This window comes from Suricata suricatta, chromosome 11 (assembly GCF_006229205.1).
Source record: "Suricata suricatta isolate VVHF042 chromosome 11, meerkat_22Aug2017_6uvM2_HiC, whole genome shotgun sequence".
In the NCBI taxonomy this organism is placed as follows: Eukaryota; Metazoa; Chordata; class Mammalia; order Carnivora; family Herpestidae; genus Suricata; species Suricata suricatta.
The window spans coordinates 9,466,078-9,479,825 of NC_043710.1; the positions used below are offsets into that span (position 1 = coordinate 9,466,078).

The 13,748-nt window shown below is 55.2% G+C and overlaps 2 protein-coding genes across 4 annotated transcripts in view; one reads left to right on the plus strand and one right to left on the minus strand.

The window, feature by feature from the left end:
• Nucleotides 1-1,762: 1,762 nt before the first annotated feature.
• On the minus strand, nucleotides 1,763-8,052 carry TMEM138 (transmembrane protein 138). Of its 3 annotated transcripts, none has more exons than XM_029956855.1 (5): nucleotides 7,678-8,052; nucleotides 5,321-5,585; nucleotides 4,120-4,291; nucleotides 2,907-2,982; nucleotides 1,763-2,679 (listed from the first exon to the last, which is right to left on the minus strand). In XM_029956855.1, the coding sequence occupies exons 2-5, from the start codon at nucleotides 5,446-5,448 to the stop codon at nucleotides 2,567-2,569; spliced, it is 489 nt and encodes a 162-aa protein (XP_029812715.1). In that variant the 5' UTR covers nucleotides 5,449-5,585; nucleotides 7,678-8,052; the 3' UTR covers nucleotides 1,763-2,566. The 3 variants fall into 3 exon arrangements, with proteins under 3 accessions (XP_029812715.1, XP_029812713.1, XP_029812714.1); XM_029956853.1 differs by having other exon boundaries at nucleotides 1,763-2,657; nucleotides 7,678-8,045; XM_029956854.1 differs by lacking the exon at nucleotides 7,678-8,052 and adding an exon at nucleotides 7,567-7,667 and having other exon boundaries at nucleotides 1,763-2,657.
• Nucleotides 8,036-13,748, plus strand: part of LOC115306444 (cytochrome b ascorbate-dependent protein 3) — a 9,760-nt gene continuing 4,047 nt past the window's right edge. The window contains exons 1-6 of the mRNA XM_029956851.1: nucleotides 8,036-8,321; nucleotides 8,474-8,777; nucleotides 9,964-10,357; nucleotides 10,934-11,040; nucleotides 12,010-12,271; nucleotides 13,380-13,588. Of these exons, the coding sequence (XP_029812711.1) occupies nucleotides 12,088-12,271; nucleotides 13,380-13,588 (393 nt within the window). The 5' untranslated portion in view covers nucleotides 8,036-8,321; nucleotides 8,474-8,777; nucleotides 9,964-10,357; nucleotides 10,934-11,040; nucleotides 12,010-12,087. The remainder of the gene's footprint in view (nucleotides 8,322-8,473; nucleotides 8,778-9,963; nucleotides 10,358-10,933; nucleotides 11,041-12,009; nucleotides 12,272-13,379; nucleotides 13,589-13,748) is intronic.

Sequence of the window (13,748 nt, forward strand, 5' to 3'; positions counted from 1 at the left end):
CTGCTTCAGCGTCCCTGCAGCCGCTCCCCTGCTCAGTGTCCCTGCAGCCGCTCCCCTGCTCAGTGTCCCTGCAGCCGCTCCCCTGCCTCACTGTCCCTGCAGCCACTCCCCCTGCCTCAGCATCCCTGCAGCTGCTCCCCTGCTCAGCATCCCTGCAGCCGCTCCCCTGCCTCACTGTCCCTGCAGCCGCTCCCTTGCCTCACTGTCCCTGCAGCCGCTCCCCCTGCCTCACTGTCCCTGCAGCCACCCTTTGACATCACAGAGACGCTTCTTTCCTTAAATGTCCAGAACTCAGCTCCACTAATTTCAGGGTTTTCTTCTGAAGCGTCCTCGCTCTGAGCCCTCACAGAACTGAGGAGTTTTCAGGCCTCCGGTCTGACAGAGGCTACATTTGTGGTTCTTTGTGACTCCGGGTTAGGCTCTGACTTACAGGCCTGTGGGGCCGGTGTGAGCTTCTCCCCGGGCTGCCCACACCCTCTCGGAATCAGCAACTTGGTTGGTTACTTTGCTTTGTGTGTGTGAACGCCAGAGTGGCGTTCTAATCTAATTTCCCTTAATAACTTTCCTTTGCATTCACAACTTGGCTCGCCGTTTGGCGCAAGAGGCCTAGCTTTCAGCCCATGTGGGCTTTTGGCACACCTTCCTCACTGAGCTCGGTCATGCTGGCTTCGGATCCCGAGTGACAGACGTGCACCTCTTCCTTCCGCCTGAACACCCAGAAGCCACTGCAAGCTTATTTGGTGGCTCAACTCCAACAACGTGTGTTTCGGGGCACAGAGAGGCCCCAGGAGAGGGAGAGAGATGGGGAGAGAGATGGGGGACAGCCAGTCAGTGGAGTGCTCACAACATGCCTATGTTTGCTGTCCAGCACAGGCGTGCCCGGTGGTGCCTCCAACAATTACAGCAGTAACAGACCGCTGAGCCCAGAGCACCAGAGCAAATAACGCCAACGACAAAGCTTGGAAGATCTTGAGAATGACCAAAATTGATGCAGAGACACGAAGGGAGCAAACGCTGTTGGAAAAAATGGCGGCGACACGCTGGCTGGACGCGGGGCCACCCCAGCCTGGGACTTGTACGGAGCGCTCAGCCCCTTGCTGGGCTGAGCCTTGCTCGTGGCTGCGACAACGACCATCTGCACATGCCTCGGTATCTGAAACAAGGACTCTCTGGGGCTTCCCGGAAAAGGGCTGCCGACCCGTTGCAAAGTACCTCTGAACAGTTTCCCAGAGCAAGCTTCGGGGCGGTGGCCCACAGAGTGGCCCTCCCTGTAGCCGTGCCTGTGCCCAGGACACTTTGTAGTGCTTTCCCACTTGGACCCTGGGCTCGGTCATATGACTTGCTTTGACCAATGGGGGGGTCTAAGCACCATGACCCCAGCCCAGGGGAGGAGGAGGGCTGCACAATGGGGCTCATTCTCCTGCTCCTCCGCCCCTGTCCTGTGAGCAGCCCCAGGCCAGGCTGGAGGAGGAGTCATGAGAACCAGAAGGGCCCAGTCATTCCCGCTGAGGCCGGCCCAGGTTAGCCAAGGGCCTCAGATCCCAAGCTCAGCGCGGCTGCCGGACCCGCAGCTGACCGCAGACACAGGAGCAAGCCCGGCAGACGTTACCCGAGCCGGAGCAGCTGAACCCCGAGCCCCGGAGCCCTGTAACTGTCCACTGGGACATGCCACTGAGGCGTGGTGGTGGCTTACACGTTATTCCGACGATAAACAACTGGTACTAGGGGCACGTGAGTTTAAAAGTTTTCTTTTGCCAAAACAGGCTAAGGAACGGTTTTATTCTTCTGAGAGCAGTTTAGGGTCCTAACGGCAGGGAGAGTCTGATAATGTACGGAGGAGTCTGGAACTCCTGTAAGCGTCGGGGTGGGGCGTCAGGTGACACCTTGAATTGTTACAGAAATAGCTTGCACTCACAATGGCCCTCAATAAAACATCTGTATTTGTTCTTTGGCTCAAGCTGCCCACTGGGTCAAGAAGATGCTAGGCTAGGCCTGGACGTGCCTCTTACCTGCGAGGAGATCTAGCCAGACAGACAGACTCTGCCATTTATGGAAAGAGAATTCAATTTATTTCCTATTTGTAGAATGTAAAAAAAAAAAAGCGCCTAGGGTATAAAATCTAAACATCTACGGTGTGATCAGTCAGGAGCTCAGAAATGACACTCTTTGCATCCTTCAGTCGTTAATTAGCGTTTGGGGCAAAGAAGGTGGGTGCCGGGAGCCCCACCTGTACCCAGGAAGGTGACAGCTCGCCAGGGATGAAGCCGCACGGCCTTCTGGGACGAAGAGAGGGGTTGAGGGGAGAAAAGGGAACTGAGGTAGGAGGACAAGGTGGTTCTGTTCTGGAATCTGTACTGGGAAACACTTCCGTGTGCAGGAGGGAGATCTTCCTGACTGCTGAACACAAGTGGCCCACGCCTGTCCTAGGAAAGTCAGGCTACTTCCTGTGCACAGGGCCAACCCCCCCTCCCCCCAAGTCACAAAGAACCACAAACGTAGCCTCTGTCAGGAAGGGAAGGCGTCCATCAGAGCGACGAGAAGCGGTCACCTCTGCACTTGCGTGAACTCATTGCGCAGCCACAGTGAGTCCTGGTAGAAGCGAGGATCGCCCAGTCTCACCGCGGTCCGTTTGTAGAAGTAACAGTATAGCACGGCCGCTGCGGGCGAGGAGAAAAGAAGCTTCGGGGATGCTTCTGTGTTATTTGTTTCGGGCTAAGAACCAAACCCAGCTAGGCGAGGGGCCCTGCCTCGTGGCCTCCCGGGGACCCCCAGCAAGGGCAGCGGGCCACGGCCGCGCCACGCATCCCATCCTGGCCGCGACGGCCTGGGAAGAGGGGCTCCAGGGCCTTAGCAGCTTGAGCCACCGGGGGGACCGAGGTGAGGCCCGAGACTGCTCTGGTCCTTACCCAGTCTCTGGAATACAAACAGCGTGTGAAGTCCGTCCGTCCAGACAAAGCGGTTGGAATTCTGCCAGCGTAAGTTCTGAGGAGACACGAGCGCGCGGGGAAGGTTAGCCACCGGACGGGGCCCTCGCGTCTCCGACGTGGCTAGCTGCAGAAACGCCGCGTGGTTTTAAAGCAGGCTAATCCCCCTCCTTTCTCCCCACAACCCCAAGCAGTTGTTTCTCAAAGGAGCTTCAAACTCCCTTTCCTGCTGCGAAGGAAAGATCCTGTTAACCCTGCAGGACAAAGTCTGAACCAAGCTACTGATTTCCTCCCGTTCCGTGGCCTTTTCCAGGGAGCAGTGGCTACACGCCATCTCAGGAAGGACTTTGCTGTGGTCGCTGTCCTGCCTCGAAGATCCCGGGCCCGGCCCCTGTCAGATAAAGGCTTAGCACGCTCAGGGCGTAATCAGACTAACAGCTTTACAGGACAACGCCGGGACCTATTTTGACCTCAGGAACGAGAGCAGAGACAATCTTGTTCAGGGAGCACCTAGACGCTTCGGCGCTGCTCTTTCCTTCCTGTGAGCTCTCCTTCTCTCCATGGAATAACTGGGACGACGTAACAGAAGGCTCAGTCTAAAAAGGCGGCTTTAGTAAAGAAATGACCAGAGAACCCTGAGGGTTTAATGTGTCCCATTAAAGTGAGTGCATGAGAAGCACAGGCCGTACCCAGGAAGGGAAGCAGGAGAAATCTGAAACCTGGTTTTTATTTGCTCTGAGGCTGCGTGACAACTGAAGGGAGGCACCTTGGAGAAGGGCTCTTCTGGTGCAAGTGACCAGGACCCAGCAGAGGGCACGGGGAACTCTTGGCCTGGCCATTTCCCAAGGGACACCGATGCCTAAGAGTTCCCCATATGGACACCCACCCGCCCAAATGGCTGGTGACGAAACGGATTCGACGTCCTGTTTTAGCCCTGGCAGGACTGTCTGGGGCAAAGGTGAACTGAATATTCCAGAAGTGGCCCCTGACTCCTGGTTAGGGCAGTCCTTTAACACAAACAGGTGGGCAGAGGCGCCTCGCGCAACTCTCACGCGCCCAGCCTGAGGCGGCACCACACTCATTCCACCTGTTTCCCACCGAGGATCCCATGAGACGTGAAAGGAGGACGCTGGCTTCCTCGAGGGGAAGCTCCTTGAGCCCCCCGGGATTCGGGAGCTCCGAGCTGCGCTCTTACCATGACCCAGACGTGAAAAGAGATGCTGAGCGCGAAGTACACAGCCGTGAGGACGATGGTCCCTTTGAACTTATGGAAGAGGAGGTTGACCAAGCCAGCCTGGAAGACGAAGGTGTTGAAGAACATGAGGAAAATGATGATGATGTTGAAGAGGATGGCGATGTCCTGGATGCTGCAGACACAAAACAAAGCACAGCCACATGGAGGCCTTCGGGGTGGCCCGAGAGCTGGCCCTCTGTCCTTGGGACGCTATGAAGTCTGGCCTTCCCCGTGCTCTAGACCTCCGGAAACCCCCCAGAGGTGGCATGGGCTTCGGGTCCCAAATGACACGGGACTGAAACTGCCAGCCGCCCCCTCACAGGGGCCGCCGTCCACAGACGAGGCCCCCCTGCGTGGACACCTTTCACTGCCAGACACCGGGGAGAAGCCGGTGTCTTCCCTCCGTCCCGACAAAGCCGGCCCCGCCTGTCTCGTAGCCTGGGCCTGTCAGACATTTTCATCCAGCAAGACGCCAACGCCTTTTCCCGGTCTCTGCACAGACGTGCCTTAGTGCCATCCGGGTCTCAGTTCAAGCGTCCCCTCTTCACAAAGTCTCTTCTTTAGCCCCACTGCCTAGAGGAGCTCTCCCCTCCCCAGCTGCACCTATTTTACATCCAGTGCATGACACTTATCACCATATAAAAGTATCTTTAAAAAGAAGTGTTCGCTGTGGCTCTCCGCTAGAGTGGAGACCCGAGGAGAGCAGGAAACGGTCAGCTTTACCACTGCGGCCAGAACACCGTCTGCCAGGCTGACGGGTCCTCGGGGAATGAAGGAGACAGTGCCGAAGGCTAGTTTTCGGTTGAGAACCTGCTGCCCAGAGTCTATAAATCATCGTGTGGGAGAAATGCCCACCACTTCCATCCCATACATATGACCGACACGATGACCCTTTTAACCTGCCATTTTGCAATCCTCTTTCCTGGCGATGCGAGATTTCGACTCACAGATGAAGAAAACAACAGTCAGCAGCTGGACCCTCTGACTGCTCCCTGTATCCCGAACCCGTGTTCGAAGGATATAAGTGCGGGACCACAGCGTACCCAAGACACTCTATTTGCCCTGAGATTTTCCCATCGGTAACTTTGAAATGCTAAACCCCAGCTGTCGGGGCCTTCTAACAGCTTGGGTGCAGCTGCCCAGCCCCAGCCCCTGAACTCACATGAAGAGCACCAGCTGGATGACCGGGGCCTTTCGGAGCAGCTCCGAGAAGGAGTTGACGAAGAGGTCGTAGGACAGCAGCAGGAACTGCAGGGAGAGCACCAGGCTGTAGTTACTGGTCTGCAGCATCTTCCTTCCGCCTTACCGGGCCCAGCGGGGCACATCCCACAGTTGTCCCGAACACGGCTCCCGGCTTCCTCCCCGGCACCGAGGGCGGAGCGCTAGTTCCTCAGGAGCAGCGCTGTCTCCCTGGCTGAGACAAGGGCCTGTTGGGGGCGGGGGGAGAATAAAAGGTGGTTAGAAATTCATTAAGACAATAAATATTTACTGAGGACCTACTATACCCCGGGCAGCGTTCCAGGTGCCTGGGACACATCGGTGACAGAAACCACCACCTCCACCAAAAAACCCACCTGTCGCTCCTTCTAAGGACCCTCATCCTCAAACTTTCTCCATGCCTGGAAACTTCTAAATGCAGAGCTCCTTCCCTCCCTCCCTCCTTCCTTCCCTGCTTCCTTCCTTTCTAAGTTTAATTTATGTATTCGCTGTAAGTAATCTCTACATCCAACATGGGGCTTGAATTCACAGCCCTGAAACCAAGAGCCACGTGCTCCTCGCACTGGGCCAGCCAGGTGCCCCAACACAGAACTCTAACTACCTTTGAGTTCAAAGGAATCCAGGAGTACTACAAAGAGTGACTGCCCAGCCGTGTAATAATATTAATCCTAATCCTAATCCTAATTGAAGCAGCAAACCTTAATATACCATTTACAATATGCCAGGGACTTTTTTTTGTTTTGTTTTGTGGGGCTGAAACTCACGACCCCAATATCAAGAGTCACCTACTCCACCAAATGAGCACCCCTGCCAGGGACTATCCTAAACACTAAAACTATTTAAATCTCACAATAACCCCATGAAGTAGAAGACACACACTTATTACTCTACCCATTTTACAGACAAGACACTTGAGGCTCAGAGAGGTAAAATAATTTGTCCAAGGTTACAATGCTGGTAGCAGTGGCAGAGCTGGGATTCGGAATTCGGCAGCCTGGGTCCAGAGTCTGTGCTCTTAACAACGGTCCAAAGCTGCCCCCTGCACAACACATTGGCAAATACATCACCAGGTGGGAAAGATGTTGGCCCAGGAGAAGTGGGAAGCGGTATGGGCAGAAAAAAATGAGAGGAAATAGTGCTCTCCTGCAAAACTTTTATGTTTAAGGTGGTAGCAACATGGTGGCACCAGATGGTACGTTCCAAGGCCCACGGTGCCCTGTGACCCCTCCAGCTGGGTGAACTCTATAGATAAATTTCAAAATGCTGTGAAGTGTTAACACAGTGAAATTAAATTAACACCTATAAATCTGGGCACGTTGGGGGCTCAGTGGTTGAGTGTCCAACTACGGCTCAGGTCATGATCTCACGGCTTGTGAGTTTGAGCCCTGCTTCGGGCTCTATGCTGACAGCTCAGAGCCTGGAGCTTGCTTCTGATTCTGTGTGTCCCTCTCTCTCTCTGCCACTCCTTCAATCTCGCGCTCTCTCTCTCAAAAATAAACATTAAAAAAACCTTAAAATATTAACATCTGTAAAATGTTTTACAATTTACACTCTTTCTATTCATTACCTGACTTATACACGTCTTGAGAGGCAACCAGTTATTATGAATATTTCGCATCCACCTCACCTGGTGGAGACGTCCCCCCCTGGAGTGGCTGCATGATGGCCATTTCACTGAGCCGAGTTGGCTCATTCGTCAAATACTGAGAGCTATCCCCGCCCCCCCCCCCCCCCCCCCCCCCCCCCCCCCCCCCCCCCCCCCCCCCCCCCCCCCCCCCCCCCCCCCCCCCCCCCCCCCCCCCCCCCCCCGCCAGCACCACGACAACCCCATCAAGCAGGATAATTTCCTTTAATCCTCGCAAGTGCTCTGCAGGGTGGGTTAAGAATGATCCCCCGTCCTACAGGCAAGAATACAGGGTCAGCGTTCAAGTCATTCCTCCCGGTAGGTGAGCAGAGCCGGGGTTCACGACAAGTCGTGACACCAAAGCCCCGCGCTCTAAGCTAGGACTTCACGGGCCACCACGGAGGGCGGTCGTGAGGATCCGTGACCCAGAAGCGCCCACCGCCAACCCTACGACAAGGATGCCCTCCGCTTTAGGGCAGCAGTGATGCGCGACAGAACGAAGCCGTCTTCGGTCTGTCCACCGCTCCGTGCCGCGTTCCCTCTGTCCCCACGGCAGTCTTCCTCACCCTTCCCAATTCACTTCAACCTGGGGCTGCCTTGGCGAAACACCAGAACCCCAAGAGCGACAACAGAAACTCCGAGTCTGGCCACTTCCCCCACTCCTCAAGCACTCTCACCTCAGAGACCCAACGTCGGTTGTCATGGGGACGCCGGGCTGGCTTCCGGGAACCTATTTTAAATCCCGGAAGTAGATGGCGGCCGCGGGCTCCGTCTGCGCGGGGTTGTCCGCGGGTCGTTACCCTCCGCGCTCTCCGGACGGCCTGACCGCCATGCCTGGGTCCCCGCTTTCCTGGGCTCGCTCCTCTGGCGCCTTCCCAAGGTCGCCGCGCCCAGCCCCTGACCGCCCCCCCCCCCAGTCGCTGTTCCGCGGCCTTGCTAAGACCCAACCCCAGGCGAGAGGCCTCTTGTCCCCCGGAACACGCGATTGGGGGGGAGGGGGGAAAGGGAGAGGGACGGGCAGGGCGGAGCCCAGGCGACATTCCCCCGGGAAGAAACGCCTGCGGAAGAACTGGAGTAGGGAGTCCACAACTCCGGACTTCATTTCCCAGGCGGCCGCGCGCACGACCGGAAGTGCCTGGAGCCTATAAGAGAGGGAGGCACCCGGAATTTTTTGATTCTGGGTGGCTGTACCCGGCAGCTGGGTGTGTGCGTTGCGTTCCAGAAAGTCCCTGATTCCGTCTGCCCGGAGTCCTGGTAGCTGCGACTCCGGGTGGCCAGAGGCGGGCCTCGGAGACCCCCTGCGACCCTCCGTGGTTCGGGGGTGAGAAAGAGCTTGGGTGGGGAGTTCAGGGACCTGGGTTCGAGTGCTGACTCCGCTGCTACTAAGCTTCGTGCTGTCATGTTACCCCTCGCTCGGGCTCAGCCTTTTTTGGTAGGAAGTGGACACCGTTGTCCGTTCCTTTCCTTCTACAGGTGTGGTTGCACAGGCACGAAAGCTCTTCGGAAGTCGCAGTCAGCAGGCGGAGCCCCTCGCCATAGTTTTCACCGAAGGTTAGGTAGGACAGACAGCCGCCCTCCGTCCCCGCAGAAGGAGTCAGGGATCGGGATCCAGATTCCTGGAGCGGTTTTCCTGACATCTGAGCCAAACGAGAGCAGTCCGGAAGGACCGGTCTAATCACTGTGGTGCTAAGGAGCACCTTGCATATTACCTACCTCCTGGCTGGAATTCAGGGGTCCTCACCCTTGGGCCCTAACTTTACAGAAGCTACGTTTGGAAGTAAGGAGTTCTTGGAGCTGAGGGGAAGTGAACCTGGGTTCCTGTACCAGCTCTGCCACTCACCGTGGCCAAGTGCCTTTCTTTCTTTGGGTCCCGGTGATTTTGATCTGTAAGAGACAGGTTAGGCCTTGAACCCAAAGTCTGATTTTCAGGATTCCTAAATCCCCCACCATTCATCTGGAAGCAGGAGCAACAGATTGACTTTCTGGCCCTTCATCCGCTTGTAGTTCTAAATTATAAAAGTACTATTGTAAGAGTTTGGAATAGAGCCTTTTCCCAAGATAAGGGCTGAATGGAAACTTACACATTTCCTACCCCAGGACCTGATGCAGCCAGGGAGGATCCTTTTTGTCAAGGGACTGAGGAGAGTATTAGGTTGGAGAATACATTTCTTAGATCACTGTCGACAGACTTGTAAGTTACAGGCCAACACCTGCATGACTTTTTTTTTTAAATTAAAAAAAGGTTTATTTGTTTTGAGAGAGAGAATTCCAAGCAGGCTCTGCGCTGTCAGCACAGAGCCCAACATGGAGCGTGAACTCATGAAACTGAGATCATGACCTGACCCGAATTCAAGAGTCAGGATGCTTAACCAAATGAGTCACTCAGGCACCCCAGGGTTTTTCCATTTTTAAACGACTAACAGAAATGAAAAGGATAATATTTTGCAATCTGTAAAAACGATACGAACCTGAAATTTGCCCACAAATAAAGTTTTTTTGGGAATGGAGCATGTTTATTTGTGAACGTATTGTCTATGACTGCTTGTATACTACATCAGAAGACTGTATGGCCCGCAAAGCCTAAAATATTTACCGTTCTGGACCTTTATAGAAGAGTATGGGGATTTCTGCTTTAGAATGGTCAGAATCAGAGACCAAACAATGGTGAGCACACCCTGAAATCGTGGCACAAACCTGCTGTCCTGGAATAAATGAGGGAAAACTCTCAGTGTTTGGGTTGCAGTTTTCACTGTATTCTTGTTTTCTCTGTTTTTGCATTTTCCGGCAGAGGAAGGACTTCCCTGGGTACTGTGAGCAGTATACTATCGCAGCCCTCGGTCAGGAAAGTGTCCCCGTTGTGTATTCTAAGTCTGTCCCAGAGCAGTAACGCAGGACCTCTTCTAGGAGGGTGCGTACCATCTCTTTTGGATTATATTCACTCTTGTTTTCTTTCTTCTCCAAAGGAAAAGAAAGTCATGAGAGATACCGTCTGATGGCCGGAGCCTGCTGACCGAGTGCTTTATGCTGACTTCCCTTGGGGGGGGTGACTGAACATCTGGTGACCTGAAACTTCCTCTGCTCTTCTGGGGACTAAGGGGACGCCTCTGAGGCTGGGCGGCAAATCTCTGAGCTCAGTAGTTGCGTCAGGAAACTTGTAGGAAGACGGTGGCATTATTTTCTCCATCTAGCCTTACGCAAGCTTGGTCTTCCGCCAGCCCTCGGATCTCACTTTCTCAGTGATCACTGCCAACTTGAACCACACTGGGAGAGCTCAGTGTCTTTTTCTGGTTAGGTGGACACCTGTCGTGGAGAAGACTGGCATGACGTGTTGTTCGAGCCACTGAGAGGCCTGGGAAGGTACGGGGACCACGAGCTTTGGGCTTTATTTAGTAGCTAGGATGAACTGCTGTGACAACATCAAGAAAAACATCATATTTTGCTGTCACAACATCCTTATGGACATTCTCTCACTTGACCTTCTGACAATCTATGGTCACACTAAAAACAGGGGCCTTGAAGCCAGACAGACAAGGATTTGAAACTTCCTACCCGTTTACTATGTCCTAACGTTGGTATTTAACTTTTTCTTGTTGTTAAGTTTTATTTATTATTTTGAGAGAGAACAAGACAGCATGAGCAGGGGAGGGGCAGAGATACTGGGGGGATCCCACACAGGGTCCATACTGTGGGTGCAGAGCCTGATGTGGGGCTTGAACTCACAAAGCTGTGAGATCGTGACCTGAGCCAGAATTGAGTTGGATGCTTAACTGACCGTGCCACCCAGGCGCCCTGAAGCTTTCTGAGCCTTGGTTTCCTCATCTATAAAATGGGGATGAGGCCCTCTAATGGGGTTGTCAAGAGGAGCAAATGGGACCCAGTGTTCATGGGTTCTACTCGGTAAATTCTATTTTTGTTACCATGCCTTTTTTCCAGATGACAAGACCGACCCGACAAATGCGAAGTGGTTTGCTCCAGGTGCCTCACTTCCTAAGGATCGGAGTCGAGGCCCCCACCCTGTCGGCCTGCCAGTAATTCTCAAGGTGAGAAAATTCAGTGTTTTATCTGCTGGGGAATTCTTGCCTGTTTCCGGGACTTCCTTTCCTCTCTGTCAGAGGCTTCAGATTGAGGGACCTGCACTACAGCATGTCACGGTGGCCCGTTCTCGGTGTGAGGCCACAGGACCGGGTGACTGGCTTGAAAGCTGGGCCCGGGCCGCCTACACGTGAGGTTAGCAAAAAGCAGAAACGGCCCTGTGGCTTTGTGTCTGCCCGTCAAACCTCACGCCCACCTGCCTGGTGTGAGGCATTTGTCTGAAACCGGAGTTGGTTTCTGAGTGTATCGGGTACACAAGGAGAGCTAAAAATAAACTCTTGCTTTCTAGACCATGAGTTCTTGCTTCCTTCTCTGAACTTTCCGCGGAGGAAGAGAAAGCAGAAGTCTCGGGCCCAGGGACTCCTGAGGGCTGTTGTCCAAACGCGAGCGGGGAGTGTGGGAGTTCAGTTCAGCAACGGGCTGATCTTACTTCCCCAATGGGAGGATCAGCGCCCCCGGAGTCCACCGTCTGGGGAAGAACTTTTCTGTAGTGGTGGGAGATCCTAGGACTCTCTTCCTTCTTCCTGATAATAGTGTGTCTGCTCCTTGCAGATTACGGATTTGCCTCCTTCTGTTGGAACTGAGGGCCTAGGTGTTTGTATGATGTGGCCCGGATTTTGATTCCCATCCCTGATTTTTGTGGGGGGTGGGGAAAGGGTGGGGTGGATTCTTTACCTTTTGGCCCTGTGAAGGGAGACCAGTCCCAGCGCTGTGGGCCCAGAGCCTTAACGTCCGGCCCTGGCAGAGGCGGCGCATCTCCAGGGCCGGCTCTTTCGGGTGCAGGGGTGGGGGCCGGCCTAACTGTCTATACCCAGAGATCAGGCCTCACAGGGCAGTGCCCAGGCTGCTGGCAGGAGATCTGAAGTGAGAAGCGTCCACCCCTCGGGCCAGAGCGAGCTCAGTGTTCCCTCCTCTAGCTGGTGTGCGGGGTGTGCTCCAGCCAGCAGAGCCGGCAGGGACGCGTGCCTGCTGCCGTTCCCGGGCGCCTGATCAGAATGGCCGTCGGGTGGTTCTACTTGTCCTCCTACGCCCTGTCGCTCCTGGGCCTGATGTGCGTCATCCTCACCATCTACTGGATGCAGCTGTGGCACGGTGGCTTTGCCTGGGATGGCTCCGCCCGCATGTTCAACTATCACCCCGTGTTCATGGTCACCGGCTCTGTGGTGATCTACAGTGCTGGTGAGTACGCGGTCGTGGGAGACGTGCTGCGACCCCGACCCGGCCGGGGCAGAGCTCTCCCTCTCCAGGGCTGGCCTTCGTCACTGCCGGCTTTGTGGCCACGAGCGTGGGGGACGTTGGGCTGTCTGCGGCCGGGTGTCATTTGCAGCAAGTAGTAGTGAGGATGGGGGCACCTGAGAAGCGTAGCTTCACGGACGCTCTGGGGCAGGGGTTGGCACACGTTTTCTGTAAAGGGCCGGATAGTGAATATTCCAGGCTCCGCAGGCTCTGCGGTGTGTTTGCAGCTCCCCCTCCGCATTCTTGTGTTGGGAGTAGCCGTAGATCACATGAAAACACAGCTGTGGCCGTGTTCCAGTAAATACACCTACAAGAATGCACAGCAGGCTGGCTTTGGCCCATGGGCTGTAGTTTGGCCAACGCTCTGCTTTAGGAAGCAGGAGACCAAAGCCTATGCCACAGGCCTTTCCATGAGGAGGCTACTTACCTGTGCCAGGCTCGTGTTTACCCCGTGCATCCAGAGCTGGGCCTTAGACCCAGGTGAGCCTCACTTTCCTCACCTGCAAAATGGGAACAGGGATGATGTTGGCCGCAGCAGCTTATCCTGTGCGCTTCAGACAGCCTCATCCCATTTTGTTCTTACAAGAAGCCTGTGAGGTGGGCTCTGCCGTGATCCCCATTTTACAGACGAGAAAACTGAGATTTAGAAACAAGATGTCACCCAGCTGAGAGGCAGAGCCGGGTTATGGACTCCGGTCCGTCTAACCTGATGAAACGCCTGGGTTTGTGACAGCTGACTGCGGTTGTAAGAATTCAGTTCGAAGAAGTAATGGAAGTGCTGTTGCTTTTTCACCCGCAGAACTGCGCAGGAGGGCGTTTGTCATGTAATGACAGAGCCGCAGGTCCAAGAAACCCGCTCTTCCCTGTTTATCACTGTTTTTTCTCCCTCCACCCCCTTCCCGGCCCAAAGGGTGTGAGGAAAGGAGATGCCGAGGAGTGGGTTGGACGTGCTAGCGTTGGGAGGCCGTGAGGGACTGCGCCCGGGCTGATTCCCCTGACGGATGGGGGAGCCAAGAGGAGGCGGCCGCAGCCTGCATGCTCTCTCCTGCAGCGTCGCTGGTGTACCGCCTGCCGCAGTCGTGGCTGGGGCCCAAGCTGCCGTGGAAGATCGGCCACGCGGCCCTGCACCTGCTGGCCTTGGCCCTGACCGTGCTGGGGCTGGTCGCCGTCTTTCAGTTTCACAACCACGAAAAAATCACCAACCTCTACTCCCTGCACAGTTGGCTAGGCATCGTCACCGTCTTCCTTTTCGCCTGCCAGGTGGGTCCTCTGCTTCGGGTTCCCGCTCCCGGATGGTGGCTGTGGGCCCCTGCTGGCGCTCCGCGGGCCTCCCAACCAAATATCCCCTCTGGTTATTGTCCAGAGACAGCCCTGCAGGGCTCATCCCATAGAATCGGCAGCCTTAGTGGCCGGAGGAGAC

Excerpts from the sequence above, each read along its gene's own strand:
- TMEM138 (XM_029956855.1), bottom strand. The coding sequence starts at position 5,448 with ATGCTGCAGACCAGTAACTACAGCCTGGTGCTCTCCCTGCAGTTCCTG. Across the intron at positions 2,983-4,119 it reads CTTTTCACGTCTGGGTCATG|AACTTACGCTGGCAGAATTC; the intron begins GTAAGAGCGCAG and ends GTGTCTCCTCAG. Across the intron at positions 2,680-2,906 it reads GTTTGTATTCCAGAGACTGG|CTTCTTTTCTCCTCGCCCGC; the intron begins GTAAGGACCAGA and ends GCATCCCCGAAG.